General features: G+C 43.5%; 1 protein-coding gene across 2 annotated transcripts; it reads right to left on the reverse strand.

Annotated features, from left to right (window-relative positions):
• Nucleotides 1-1,682: 1,682 nt before the first annotated feature.
• On the reverse strand, nucleotides 1,683-15,484 carry kdf1a (keratinocyte differentiation factor 1a). Of its 2 annotated transcripts, XM_088932646.1 has the most exons (4): nucleotides 15,212-15,484; nucleotides 8,164-9,275; nucleotides 6,688-6,765; nucleotides 1,683-2,455 (listed from the first exon to the last, which is right to left on the reverse strand). In XM_088932646.1, the coding sequence occupies exons 2-4, from the start codon at nucleotides 9,254-9,256 to the stop codon at nucleotides 2,355-2,357; spliced, it is 1,272 nt and encodes a 423-aa protein (XP_088788772.1). In that variant the 5' UTR covers nucleotides 9,257-9,275; nucleotides 15,212-15,484; the 3' UTR covers nucleotides 1,683-2,354. The 2 variants fall into 2 exon arrangements, with proteins under 2 accessions (XP_088788772.1, XP_088788770.1); XM_088932644.1 differs by lacking the exons at nucleotides 1,683-2,455; nucleotides 6,688-6,765 and having other exon boundaries at nucleotides 7,554-9,275.
• Nucleotides 15,485-15,925: the final 441 nt, after the last annotated feature.

Raw genomic sequence — 15,925 nt, forward strand, 5'->3', positions numbered from 1 at the left:
GCAAAGGGCATCAAAAAAATTAAAACTTTTTTTTTTAATTTTAGTATAAAATTCACTTTAAAAAATAACACATGGGGAATAAAAAGACCACAGGATCACCTGGCTTATTTACACTAGACTCGAGCAAAGGGCATGCCTGATATTCAGCAAAGATATTCCATTAATGGCATACTTAGTCACTGCCATTAAGAGAAGAAACAAGCCTGGTGCGGCTTGTTGCCGAAAGAGACGAGCATCACAGCAATTGACAGTATATAACACTGGTTCCTAAAATCTTATTGCCTAAGAAAAATAATATACCTATAGTATTCTCTCTCTGAGACATGACTTTCATCTTCAGAACATGCACCTTTTCTACTCTGGAAACCCGTTCTAAACGAATTGTGAAGAAGCAAATGCAGCCGTGTTGAAAAGTGCTTTTCTTCTCGGAGCTTAAAAATGTAAGATTAGTCCAATTCACAAGCAACTCGGTCACCTACATGTAGTGGTAAAAGCCCTCCTTTCGAGTGCATTCAGACTATTAACAACCGCAAGAACAGCAGTGACAAGTGTGCCTCAGAACCAGCAGTGCCTGAAGATCACCTCTCAAGTCCTTCAACGACAATCTCCATATGCACTGTGTACTGCACAATACACACGCAACACTGAAGACAAAAGAAAGGTGCTAACAGTCATGTAAAATGATGCATTTGTCGAGATATCCCCCCCGTTAAGCACATAAAAATTAACTGGACAGAGTTTGGACAAAATCCAATGCAATGTTAAAAAAGCTTTAAAGTTGGGCTTTAGACGGACTGCGGCAGTCACTTGTTTGCTTTGTCTTTGCTCTACACACACCCAGAGAGAGAGAATGTAACCCCCAAACAAAAAAAGGCACAGAACAAAATAAAACAATATAAAATACATCGTTTAGTTACAATGAAATCCTCCACAGATTTTCAAACTACCCGTCTTTGACCAGGCATAAAACTGCATCATTAAGTTCTCTCTCTACATGGTCATTCATGGACAGATCCTATACCTTATACATAGACATGAAGGCAGAAAGGTGTGCAAACAATTTCCACAAAAGCTCAGATCGTGACTGCCTTGCAGAGCGCTGAGAACTACATATCCAGTAATTCACCACTGCACCCCTCAAGCACTGATCCCATGTTGTAGCAAACTGCACTATTCTGGTACAAACACTCCCTCTCATTCCAGTGACTTTATAAAAGAGGTGAAACAATGGGAACTGAAGACAATATCAGAAACCTGACACTTCCTCTTATTTATTTCTAGCAACACAGAGAGACTCAGAAGAACAAATGGAAAAAAGAAAACTACCAGTATTGCCCACAGAGATAAGTTTTCCCCTTTCCAAAAACATGTCCAGGCATCGGCAATGCCTCTGGGTCCAAAAGCAGTGGGTTAAAATGAATACAGATTAACTAGGCAAAGATTCGTGCCTCAGTTTGCATCTGCAGTCTGTTGAGAGTGCTTGGGCTCCTTATTTTGGCAATGCCTCAAGTCACAAATTTGCTTTAAAGGAGTACAAATATTACTCTACCTGAGAACCATTCCAAATGTTCCTCATTCTTGGCTTTAGGAGTGAGCATGTTCACATACTCCTTTTTTGAAAAACACCACCCTCCCTCCCTCCCTCCCTCGTACCACGTACAATCAGATATGCTGTGGGGCAAAACCCCAGGAGAAAGCCAGGTCTGCCTCTGGACTTTGGCAAAGGTAGAGAAATGACCGACTCATTCATGCTGTCCAAGAAATAGCCATATGAGGGTCTGCTAAGGTGATGCAATGGTAAGTGGCTTACTTAGCGGGCCACGTGAGAATCTCTCTCCCTCAATTTTAAAATGTTAGGTCTAAGTTTTCCTTTCCCTGAAGGCACAGGCACATTCATAGAGCTCAAATGTCACGCACATACCCAAGTGTTTTCACTGCTGAAAAGCTGTAAAATGCAACAGAAGGCTTGGACACCACAGCAAACACCAGCACAAGTTGTCTCCTGGCTCAGAAACGTTTTCCACATCACATGCCCACCTGAACTTTGCTGAAAACGGACATTGGTTTTACAAGGTACCAGATTCCAGGGAGTCCAATAAAATCATTCGGGGAATTGTGTATTTGAAAACAGGTGGCATTCCTGCCTGCAGATTCTATGTATCCTAAGGCAGTCCAGGTTCTCTTGAGGACAGTGGAAAGTTGCATTTTCTCTTCGACAAGCTGAGAGTTTCCTCCCATCGGGAGGGGTGCAGCCTCATTCCCTCCTCCCCCATTGCAGCATCTGGCTCTAAACAGTCTCGGCAGTGTCCAAGGAAAGGGGTTCCGGTGAAAAGGACCTGCGCTCCCCGCATGTTTCACGTTCGGAAGTATTTATCCAGCAGAGGGGTCCCAGAGGAGTTCGTCTCGGCGTCTGGGAAAGAGGCGTAGTTCCCTGTCGGAGAGCTCGAGGAGTAACCTGTGACACAGGGAAGGCAGTCAGCCACAATATCACACAACAGCAAGTCATCACCATGGTGTGATGGAAAAAAGGCATTGAAGGCTACTTCAAAGAACTAAAAGAAGTACAAAAAGAGGCATGCTTATACAGTGCTTGAGATGAAAGGATCAGAGCATGGGAGAAAGGGACTGCTCTGACAGGTGACAAAATGCACACAATACTAGTTTGACCTTGAACCGCAGCAATGACCAAACACAATTTCAGAGCCCGCTGCGGAGACCGCTGTCAGACCTGTGTGACTTTCAATCTGGGTCCTGGAGACCCCCAAGCCTGACGGTTCTCAATTCATCTGAGTTCTTTCCTAAACACACGTTTAGGACCTGAACATTTGTGAAGAGTTCCAATTAAGCCGATCATCACGTCCGATAAGGGCTCAGTAATTGAATTGGGTGCTCAGGTGGAACGAAAGTCGGGAGGTGTGGGGGTCCTGCAGAACCAGGCCTGGGAACCCCACCCCTGCCCTGATGGATGTTCAGACGTCACTGGTTAGCTAGGTTGCTATAGCGCATTGCTCTGTTGTAAAAAAAAAAAAGAAATTAATGAAAACTACAGAAACCTATTAGCACCACTTAAATGAGATAAGATTGCTTTGAAATGCAATATTTTGTAAACTATTTCCTAATATTGCAAAATATTGGTATATTTGCTTGGGACAACATTATTGCATAGTACAATTTTCATTAACAAAAGAGGAATATTGTCCTGTTAGTACACATGCTCCTTAATGCTAATTAATTTGCACAGTCTTCTGTACATGTGAAGTATATAACCTGCCGTCATTAATCATTCCTGGGTTAAACACATTATCTTCGCCATTTCTATGAAAAGCAGAAAAGACAGCTTTACAAATGTATGTTTATTCTTGATGTGAAACTGCAAAAATGGTGTAGACAGGGTGTCGGCTACATGTTGTTTGTTACATGACTTAATGTAACACTAAGTCTTATACCTGCTGTTAGTTTATTGTTACTGCTGGTCAATCTGTGAATAATTAAAACAATTACTGGCCAACAGTAATGGTTTTATGAAGTGAGTCCTGTTGGCCGCAATGTGTTAGCAGCAGTATCTCCTGATAACCATAGTTATCAGATGGTGGGGAAAATGTGCTCAGGGTTGTAACTTTAGTAAATCAGTACCAATGCAGCTTGCAGACTGGAATGCAGCAGATAGGACTTAAAGCAAGCAAATTGATTTATGCTCCTTTTGAGTGTCTCAGAAAGTGACCAGGATGGGGAAAAAACAAAGGCAGGCCAATTACTAAACAGGAATCAGTACATTAAAAAAGAGACTGCAGTCCAAGTACTGATATATTATATATATATATGATATAATGACTCAGCGATTTCAGTTTTCCACCCAGTTTCTAACACCATAACTAATACATTCACAGAAGTTACTTACATAAAAAGATAAACTATTTATTTTATTTTGATTACCTTTGCAGAGATAAGCGCTGAAGAAATCCACCTACATACTCTTATAATTTTAAACAAAAGCTACTTCCTTCTAAATGGGAGCAACACATTAACATACAAGGAACTCCTCAGGAAAATTATATTGGCAAAGAATCAAAGCCTCAAATAGGATGTCATTTAAAACTGACAGCTCACCAGGACAGGTTTAGATTGCTAGGGAAACAGAGGTGTGTCTACCGAGCAGATCCCACAGAAAGCCACTCAGTACAGCCAACCGCCTTTTCATTTTACATTTCTTTCATAGATCATTTAATGATAATGAATTGCATTTATATCGCCCTTTTCGTCTCGCAATGCTTTACATCTAGGGGAGAGACCCAAAACATCCATCAGTGAAATGTGATTTTTACAGCACATCAGGCACAGAGGTGAGACACTGCCTTATCAGTTTCACTAAAGGGGGACCCATCCCAGGGTAGAATTTAGCCAGGAAACTGTCCCCCACTCCTAGGAGCAATGCACTGACATCTACAATGATGTGAAAAAGAAAGCCCACCCTCTGAAGATTCTATGGTTGCAGGTATTAAGGCATACCTGACATTCCTCTAGTCCTCACCAAATCCTAACAGCAGATAAATCTAACCTCATGTGACGAAGAACACAGAAATTTTGCTTTGTCATTAGTTATTAAAAAAAAAAATCAGTAAACATTCAGATGTCTTGTGTGAAAAAGCTTGTCAGATACCATCTGTGGCTTAAGAAATTGTCCTACGTGGACAGAAGCAACTGAAGCTTTTTAACTTAAGCAGAGAATATTGCGAAATGACTTGATACAAGTACTCAAAACCCTGAAGTACATTGAACAAACTCCCCAGCCATATCGTAATTATAGATATATAGGTACCTTGGATTCTTTCTAGAAATAGCAGGAGAGAGTCTTGGATCAATTATTTAATGAACTACCATATGGGATTGATTAGACTGGAAGACCTTCTTTAATTTAAACTGTCTTAATGTTATGTTCCACTGAAGCACACCAGAGCGAGGAAGCACAGTTAAAGGGATTTCTAATCCTTATCAGTGTGTAGAACAGGAAATTCTACCTGCAGCTCTGCCTGGTGAGGTCAGCAAGGGCAAAAAAAGAGGAAGTAGGGAGTGGTAGTTCAGTGCACAGAAGTGTTGGCTTGGACAGAAATCCTGTCAAATCCCATGTCCACCTTAACATCACTTTTATGCCAACATCAATGATGAAACGGACTGCGAATGCCTGATTACATCTCATCACATTGGGTAGACTACATTTTATTGGCATCCCCTAGTTTTTCCATTGTTCAATAATCACTAGAAAGAACAGATGCAAATAATTCAGCTTATTTTTTTTTGATCCAAGGATATACTCCATTTATTAAAAGAACACGCGGTATCAGCTGCAATTTGGCCAGCTTGTTCCAGACTCCCACAACCCTTTGTGTAAAGAAGTGACTCCTATTTGCAATTCAAATACATTTCCCTGTAGTTTCTACTCTTGCCCTCGGGTTCATGGTTTCTGTTCATTCTAATCTTGATTAATGCCAGGATGACTCATGCATAGTTCTAACTCACGATAAGCTCTTAATAACTACGTGAACTTGATCTCATCATCTCTGTTAAAGAAGTCATCTCACATAATTGGAAAGCTAAATCATGAAAAGAAATGTATAATGTTCTCTATTGCATCCTCTGCATGGAAATGAAGAGGTCAAAGCTTGCACAAAACCCACATCTTGTTAAAAAGCCCACAGGTTAATAACGGCTCTCACAAGGCTGCAGAAGTAGGTATCATGTAACAGAAGACTTAAGGCTAAGGCGTTTCAGGTTCTGACAAGGAACAATAATAGTCTTTTGGTAGCCTTATCAGCCTCACGTTCCCAAATACCTGTGAAAACCGATGCTTCGGAATGTGACGATGAAAGCAGAAGAGTGAGAAAATTCTGGCAGCTCTCGGAAATATAATACGCCATTGTTAAACTCCTCCATGACTGAGGGCAATAATCACGCCCATCCACCCCCATCACCCCTCTGTCTCAGAGGTTTGTTCTGATGGAAAGCAGCTACATTACGGCAGTCTTGCCTAATGCAGGGGTTTGCTCTGTATTGCCCTGTTGCTCCCTTAGAGTAGCTCCTCCTTCTCCAATTACTGCATTGATCTTCTGTGTACTGTTGTCCATTCTGCCCACTAGAGAAGCAGGTGGATTTAGAAAGGAAGGCACAAAAGGCAGGTTTTGAAAATAAAGCTCCAGTGAGCAGGTGGGAGAGACCAGTGGGGATTCAGATCGGGCTTGTTTAACATTTTGAAGCCCATTACGCACCGAAGACAGCAAAACCTTTTATCCATTTCCCTTCTGTTTTTCTGCATTCATCTTAAATATTTCTGACCTAGTGGTCTGTCAGAAATACAAATAGTATCAACAGAAATAGAACAGCACATAAAAAGAAAAAGAGAGAATAAAAATACTCTTAATATTGTATAATATACAATATTATTAGACTAATATTGTAATTATATTGAAAATATTAAAATTTTATTTAAACATTACACATATTTAACACGATGCATCACTTAAATTCAAGAAAATATTAAAACTGCTTACCTTCAGCTGCAGGAAACATTTGGGAAAACAGGGCAAAACTGGCCTGTTGTGTGTGAAAGAACATGAACAGCAACCTGCACCACAGTGCTGAGTCTGGCCCTGTAAGTGTAAGTCCTTAAACAACAGCAAAGTCTTAGTATCTTACCTTGGCTGCTGCTGTGCCTCATCTGTCTCGCTAGTTTGTCCGACGACGTCTGTTCCGATATCTTGACGTCCAGATCCGCTTCAAGTGACAGAAAATAAAAAATTTCAGTTGATGGGCACGTGTACATCAAGAACAATTATAATTCCCAGGGAGGTTCTGCTGGAAAATAATATTCCCAAATAGTTTGGGGGGTACTTGCATGTCCGTTTACTACAAGTTCCCAATGCCGAACGTGTACATTACATTAATTAATCCAGTTTCTGTTTTTACGATGCACAAGGCCTGTTTAATAAAAAAGGATAGTAAGGAACTTTATACTGTGCATGTTAGCACTGAACTATTAATACAATCTTTACTTATGGTGAAACTGTACAGGTGGAATAATTCTATTGCATTTGCATCTCTATTGCATACTGCATACGCACAGTCACCCTAGAGTGCACAGAATCTCCCAAGAAACTCAGTAAATATCTCCTGTCAATTGGAATCTCCTTTATGAACATCTGTGCACAGGGATGTTCAAGATATCCTATTTAGGGTTCCTAAAGAAACCCCACACAGTACATCCACACAGACCAACTGAGCCGTGATCTGATGCTAACCTGTCATGTGTACATATGAAAATATGCCACAGAAGTTTGATTTTAAGGTAAAAAGCTACAATCTATTGGGGGCAGCACAGAACTGTTTTTTAATTGCCAAACCTTAGATGAGCAGCCTGATAGTGGTACAAAAATACAGTAAACCCTCGATTTAACGGACTTCGCTTTACTGGAGTCTGGATTTTGCAAATAAAATCTATGAAAGGGAAATTTTGTCTGTAAAATCAGAAATGTCACTTTCCCAGTAATTGTACCAATAATAAAAAAGAATTAAAAATCAACACTACATAAGTTTAAAATTCAGGAATATATATGGCACACTATAGGGGTAGGTCAGTTGCTTCAATGTGTGCTGCTTGTGTTTCGTATGGCTTAGAGAGTTTTATACCGTATATTTATGGCACATGAAATAAAGAGCTGGTTAACAGGAACAATTTTTATTGACTGCGTTGATTGTAATAGTTAAAAAACAAGTAAAAGCTGTTAAAAGCATCATCTGTAATTTAATGGACATTCAGCAATAAAGGACACCCCCTCTCCCCTATGAGTCCATTAAATGTTTTGTACAATAAAAAGGATGGAAGTGAGCCACGTTAGGATCTTGAGGTTACAGGTTTGTGAACCTAAGGCAACAAATAGTAATGAGGCTTTCTTGTTTGCTCCTTTATTTTGGGAAACTACTGCATGCACAGAGAGGGATTAAGACATACAGTATGTCCTCTGCTGGGCAGCACAATTTGCCCAAAGGCCCGCAGCTCATAAATAAATCTGCTAGGCCAAGGGAACCTCACTTTCCAGCAAGAGTCTGGAAACGCACATCTAATCCTTGGGAATGGGAACACCATCACGCCAAAGAAACGGGAGCCGGCCTTACTTTCCTGGCTGGTGAGAGACGTCTCGATCATGGTGTCGTTGCCGCTGTCGGGCAGGGTGCCATCACGGCGCCCCCGGTCCTCCGCCCTGTGGCCCGGCTCTCGGACGTGGCTGCCGGAGCTGTACGCCGAGTCGGACTTCTGTGGGGCGGCCCGCTTGCTCTTGCGGGTGCTGATCCGGATGACCCCGTGCACCAGCCGGCACTCGGCGTCCTGCTCGTCCAGGTTGTAGTCCTGGGCGATGTTGTTGATGAGCTCGGTGATCTCGCTGGTCTTGCGGAAGAAGACGGAGTCGGAGGTGCACTTGGCCAGCTGGTCGATCTGGTGCAGCTTGTAGAGCTCCAGCAGCTTCTTGGTGATGAGGGAGTCTATGTCCGTGCCGCAGTCGCTCAGGTCATCCAGGTACTGATCGGGGTCCTCCAGGGAGTAGGAGCTGGACGGACGCAGGCTGTCCCCCTTCTGCACGGACTTGGAAGAAGGGGTTCTTTTGGGGACGTTCACCCGTCCCTCAAGTTTCACCCGTTCGCCTTTGAACTTGATGTCGGGGTAGTTGAAGCTGTCGGACAGTGGGGGTTTACTGTGCTTGGTCTCCAGGGAGATGCCGGACGTGGGATTGGACAAAGCCAAGCCATTCGGCCGCTTTGGCTCCTGGGAGCTCTTGACGTCCTCGGTGGAGGTCTCGTTCCTGTCCAAGCAGGGGATGTAGATGCTGGGCTCTGTCTTGTAGAAGCCGCAGGAGAAGATGCAGCAGATCAGGGCCTTGCAGCCGCTCCAGCCGAGCGAGGTGCAGGAGCCGCAGGTCTGGGTGCTGGGAGGATTGTCCGCGGAGCCTGGGATGAAACCGATGGTTTCCGACTCCCTCCCATTGGCATCTCTGGGGTGAGCTTTCCTGGTCTGCTGAGGAGGGGGCCTCCTGGTCCCTTTCATTTCCGGGGAATATTCTCTGTAGGAACACTCCCTGTAGGGCTCCTTGTTGCTGCTACTGCTGTCTCTGGAGACAGATTTTCCATGGCGGTAGCTATCGGCCACCTGTCTGGTCCTGTCCTGCACTTGGTAGTGGGGTTTTTGAGGGCTCCCTGCACTGCTGCCAGGCATGGCTCACCAATTCCCAGGCCTGAAAGCGAAGAGAGACAACACATGAGAGAGAGCACAGCATTCACGAGGTCAAAAGCCTCACATCTGAGGTCAGAGGTTCGGAAAAGTCCCTTTCAGATAAGAATAAGATAAGATCAATTTATTGGCCATATACAATTTCTTGCATTAGGAATTTGTCTTTTCACATACCCCAACTTGCTCTCCATGAGACACACAGACAGGGAGAGAAGTTTGGGGTCAGAGCACAGGGTCAGCCATTTACACAGCGGCCCTGGAGCAGTTGGGGTTAAGGGCCTTGCTCAAGGGCCCAACGGAGTAGGATTCCTCTGCTGGCCGCGGGATACGAACCACCAACCTTCCAGCCACAGGCGCAGATCCTGAGCCACAGAGCCACCACACCGCCCCTAGACCCTTCCACCCATGATCAAAGCCAGTCAGGAAGCTTTCTTTCCGGCAAAAGTTTCAATCCATGCTCACTAGTATTAATTAATTGAGCAACAAAATACAGACTTCTAACTAGAAAAGCCAATGGAGAGAGCCAAGATCTGGAGTGACACTGTATTAGTCTCTCAAACATACTGCCAAGAGCCGCCATCCAACTAAACCCGTAGTGTGTAACATTTCTGCACTGTGCCTTCACTTTATTTTAGTTTTTTCACAAAAAAAGTGTAAACAAGTCTCAATAGTAAAGAGTGGAAAAGGGCTTAGTCCCAGGAGTATCTTCATTCTGCCTGTAGTTCTCTGCCTTTTTATTTCATTTGAGCACAGCATAGAGTATCTTTCACTTTTCATCCTTTCCCTGCATTTACACCATGAACATGCCTCAGTGTTCCTGGGTGTCCTGCAGTAACAGCTGTCCAGACATACCTTCAGGACAAGCCGTTCAAAGCCGATTGCCAGGAGGGGTGCAGTGCAAACAAACTGGCATCACACCATCCTTCAAGACATCCATTCTGCAACACTTCCAATCCTCCCTTTCCCTCTATTCAGGTTCATTAATGGAGACTGAACTTTCTGCTTTGGTTGGAATGCCAAAAAGTCTGAATGCCTACCACAACTAGGTAGCAAAAGAAACTCACAAACACTAAACTGGGACCAATTCTAAGAACCACCAAGCAATAAACAAACAACAGGAAAACAAGCATGGGCACACACCACAACTACAGTGCTGACCTCCATGTCCCCGTGAATTACAGTAGAACAGATGAGCTGATTTGATACCTCACCAGCACCACAGCCGTCTGCTGGGTGGGACAGGTAAAGTTTTATCTGTAGGTCTGAGTGTCTGGTCAGGTTCACCAGGGCAAAATAACAGCTTCTAGCAAGACACTGCTGGTCTCCTTTCACCCACAAAAAGGCTCACTAAGAATCTGTGGCTAACCACAATGCAGCTCTGGAAATCGGACTGCAGAGTTTTAGAATCCAATCTTATCTAGTACACTGTTCAATGTTTTTCCCCTCCATTTATTTAAAATGCCAAATGTTTAGCACACAGCATGGTGTTACAGGGGCATGTAAGCCTCTTAAAAACAATGCTAACTTCCAAAGGGAGAATCACAGGAACTAATCTTACTCCCACTGTCTCTTCCCATGTAAAATTTAGGTGGACTCAATTAAAACATTGGTGCACAATTTATCACGTGTAGAAGGCTGAATGTGTGTGGCTCAGGTAGCTTCAAGTGCATCCTTAACCACTGAATTCACAATAAACTGTAAAACCACAGGCAGCCTAAATGCATTCAAACATCTCTTTATGGGTAAATGACATTGAAGGAGTCTGTAGAATTTGAAACGTGGGACAGTTTGTTTTGGGTGATCCTCAGCAGACAGGGTGAAGTGGAGCCTCAGGCTGCCCTCCGCTGAGCTAGACGGGGAATATTTTCCAAAATATATTTGCTTAAAGTGACAGCCATGTTCAAAACGAATCCCAGACTGTCTTTACTACTGGAGAAAGAGGCTTCCATTGTACATTAATCCCATAATGTTGCATGGCAGTCTGCCGGCTAGACCAGCCGTGTCACAGTTGACTCGGCCTCTTTGTTCTCGTTTCTCGACTGGGGCACCTCCTGTGTGCAGTTTGCATGGAATTTCTCCAGGTATTCCGGTTTTCTCCCAAATTCCAAAGACATGGAGGTGAGGTTAATTAGAGTCCCTAAGGTGTAAATACTGAGTGAGCATGCACATGTCTTCTGGAAAGCTCCCATCTTTCCCAGGCTAAAACTCCTCCTTGTACCTCACACTTCTGGGCTAGTCTACCGGTTGCTGTAACCTTTATTAGGAATAAGCAGCCTTCTGACATTGGACAGATGGATTACTCGAATAAAACTCATTTGGGGTTTTAAAAATTATATTTAGAACCATTTTCTTGGGGGAATGGGGCCTCCTTCACATAGATTTAATAAAAATTGACAAAAAGGACATGCAAACAGTACCCCATTAGAGGAGAAATAACTACACATTTGAATTCATGATGCTGAGTCATCCTCATGTACACACATGCAATGGAAATAATTAACATATCAGATACACACATCTAATGAACATGCACATAACTCAGGTCATACAAGAAGACACTGCAAAACAAACGTGCTTGAAATGAGTAAGCTGAAATGATGCTGGCATCATGGAGCACTGTATAAAGAACAGGGAAGAAGTTGTGAATGTCTGTGCTGGAGAGGCAACCAGACGTCAGAAAAGGCTGCACAGGCTGAATGTTCACAAAAAGAAGCCAGATTGTTAAGAGGGAGATATGCTAAATAAGATGTGTTGCCACATGCTATTGATATGTGAAAGGCATGAACCAAAGTGCTTTCAGCTACTGCCTAAAGGAAATAAATGTAATCTGACCTAGGTGAGGCCAAAGGCCACAAGATCATACGACCTTTTCTCTCCCTATATTTTGTATAAGCAACAATAGAAAGACAAGGGAGCTCTATTTGTAAGTGACACAAAGACCACACTTCTAGATCAACTGCAGAGTTAGTTACGGTCATGGACAAGAGGTCAGAACCCAGGTCACCCCTTATGAGCTGTTTTGTGAACAGGATGTCCCCCATGCCTAATGTTTACATTGTAACCATTTCTCCTAAAGACAGATTCCATTCTTCAAAGGCAAAGTATGCTACGAGGAAAATCTCAGCAAAATCAAAGGGAGAGAAATTACGTCTTTTTTTTCTGATCCATTTCACATGGAATGACCCTTAGGATAAAAAAACAGATGAATAATAAGATACTGTACAAAGGTCTATAATGTATAAGCTGACATTTAACTGTACATTTTGCCAATTGTCATTTTACACACTTCCACTGACAATCGTCACCTATCCCATAAGCCCCATTTTCACCCCTCTCCCGCACTCAAAATTATTTTATTTTGTCCGCCCCCCATCACGTTGCGATTTTCCCCCCTCGTGACCCCGCACATCTGAAAGTTTCTCCACAGCCGACACACCGCCTTTTCTTTTTGACTTGGAGGTGTGAAATGACCTGCGCTTCATGGAAGTTATTGACTCAAGTCCAGGAGGGATAACAACGCCATGTCAGTCTCACACAGCTGCTCCTAACTGCCATCATTATGAAATGAGCTCTGTGTATGGAACACAAACTCCTCACTTGTCATCCCTCCACCACATCTCCACCTTGGAGCTTCCCCTGGGTGCACTCCTCTCTGACTGGGGTTCGAGCCTGCTCGTCCTGTGGCCTTGTCCTGTGGCCTTGTGGCTGCCCATTAACCAAGCAAGTTAAGACAAACTTCTCTGCTGTTGTCCCTAGTAAATTCCTAACTCGTCACTGGTCATCCTTTAAGTTCTCATTCGCAGCCCCTAGTATCTCGACAGACGCCTGCAGTGATATTGACCCTCGTGGCAGTCTTGCACAAAGTCTGTGTGTGGTGCAGGCTACACAGCAACACCCCGCCTGGCTCTGAAGAACAACCTGCACGACTATACATTGGCTTGCACCCTGTGCAGAAAGAAGTGAACGAGAAAATAAAGCCACCTGACAACAGACCAAAAGCGTTCATCGCACGGGCCTGTTTTCAGGATGAGCGAATTAATCCCACCCAAATGCTTTCCCCTGGATGCGTTGCCATTTAGTTCCATTAACCCTGGTCATTGCAGCAGCACGAGAGGACAGAAGAGTAGAACGTTCTGCAGCGGTTATCGACCCCATGGTGCAGACGGAAAGCATGATCTGTGCAAGGAACTCTTTTCAGAACGACATTCCAATGCAATTCAATAAGCGTCACACGCCGATCTAGAGTTAGTACTACAACGCTGCAAACACAGCCACAGGTTTTCAGTTTCCCTTCCCTTTGTTCCTAAGGCTGGTGTGGACTGGTATAGCTCTTGATCTTCAAACACATTAAGGCTATGTGTTAACTAAACTCGGAAATGAACAAAAATGTAGCATCTGTTCCCTAAATTACGGTACTTTCTTACCATATGCATAGTCTGATTCCAGAAACTTGCAATCGCATTTGAACAGCTTTGTTGGAACGACCAATGAATTGCAGTGTTGCCAAAGCAGTAACTATTGGCAAGACATTTAGAACATCAAATATTCGAGAGGCCCACTCTCTGTTCCTCAGGCTGGGACAGGCGACTGCATTCTGGGATGCCAGCCCCACTGATCGTACGCCCCCCAGTATATGCTGGAAGTTGTTCTGCTCGTGACAGGTGTGGGAATTCTGGAATTAGGTGTGTTATTCTAGGGAAGGGTTGGTTTGAAACTCGAGTTATTTCATGGCATGCCGCACGAAATGCACCTCTGCAGTTTTTATCCCGCATGGACACGGGCATCATTAGTGTGCAGCATATTCAAAGATGCCCAGGAGCTCCTCAGAAACTGCTGCAGAATGACACCCATGAGCAACCGTGGATTGACCCGAATTAAACGCGTGAGAACACCTCCTCGGCAAATCCATCGAAGCTTTCATCGAACTTAACAAACCCCTGTTCCTACAATTACAGCAACAAAGAGAAGTAGACTAAAAGTATTTTCAGGAACAGCTTTCAATCGCTCGCGTCGATTGGGTAACTTAAAAATAACCCATTTATTCGCAACGCAACAACATGCAGGTCCGAAGAAAGCGCAGGCATAATGGGCCTCTTCTATTTCCTCGTATGTCACAATCGGTAGCTTCAGATTTAATCTGTCGCGTCTAATGATATCACGGTCCTATCTAATCGAAAAATGAACTGCATCTGGAACGTAAAGGCAAATCGGACGTAACAAATCGACCTCAAAACACCGCCCATATATACTGCTTGCAGCTACCGGAGAGTAGAGTATACCGTACTGTAGTAATTTAAATATGGAGGGGGTGGGGGTCTCGGTGTGTATTTGTACACAAGTACTTGTTAATGTCCACATATTTCAAAGGTTTTCCTTATCAACCCTATAATCAGTGCACAGTATTTTGACCGAGAGCAAGAAAACCCTACGAGGCCCAAGGCGCGCCATGGACGAATGCAGCAAACAATTCGGCAAAACTAATCCGCACGTATTTACTAACATACTCAGCCATTATTACTTGTGTGATGAAGTATACCACCTTGTTCGCGGAACGCGTTTCAGCTTTGAATTTACTGTTTCCACACTGTGTAAACGGGGCCTGTGATGGTTACTGTTAGTGTACTAGGCTGCAAAACACTTTCGAAACACATTTACAATTCAGAAAACTATAGTTGCTCTGCGGCCCAGTATATATTATATTGTTGTTGTTGTTGTTGTTGTTGTTTTTGCAAAGCTGCTTTGTATAGATAGAGCAGGTTTTTTTTCAGGTCGTGAAACATCCAAAACGCAGGGAATAGAGGTAACAGATGTTTGTTTTTTTTGACGAATGCTCACGATTAATCTCATCCAGCTGTATGTAATGAAATGCGCGGTCTCTCGGCAGCGTAGAGAAAAGTGCAACAATGAATTTGTCCAGATTCATTTTTGACTCCGACTTACCACATAGGAGGTAATCTTCTGCTTTCTGTTCTTTTTTTTAATTCCGGAAGTCAAGCGGTATTCTTCCTTTGCTCGTATTTTGTGCAACTTGTTTAACTTCCAATTCCTGTACTTTCCCCTCAGATAAAGCTGAGGGGAGACGAGGAGTCGCCGTTTTCGACGCCAGACGACTGAGTCGGTCCAGTACGGCTGTAGCAGCCCAGTTTAATCCCAGTTCCTACAGACAATCAGCCGGCGCTCGGCTGCCTTGCCGTCCTGTGCGTTACCTGCAGATACAGGTAAGCCCCGCACCCACCCACAGGTGAGCGGTGACGTCACATCCACAATTTCTCTCCACAGCGTCAAATCAAACGCACGGGTAACATCCCTGTCAGTGACTTAATGGCGACGTATTGAGACCAGCAGTTTGTGCATTATTTAATATCTGCGACAGTAAAATATCTCAGAGTTGAAGTCCATTCACATACTGTATGCGTTATCATCAACAAGAAAAACAGGAATAATATTAATAAACGGAGATTCAATAAAGATGTATCTACCTCTTTTAATTCATATACGCATACATATACGCAGCAACACTTCATATAATTATAAAATGCTTTGTTTTATGTGCTCAAACGCACCGTAGAAACTGGCGCAGATAATTAAAACACGTGTTCTGTTTGATAGATACGATATGATATGATTGGGAGTAATAATAACAGTGCCACCAGT

This window comes from Atractosteus spatula, chromosome 14 (assembly GCF_055471065.1).
Source record: "Atractosteus spatula isolate fAtrSpa1 chromosome 14, fAtrSpa1.hap1, whole genome shotgun sequence".
Taxonomy (NCBI): Eukaryota; Metazoa; Chordata; class Actinopteri; order Semionotiformes; family Lepisosteidae; genus Atractosteus; species Atractosteus spatula.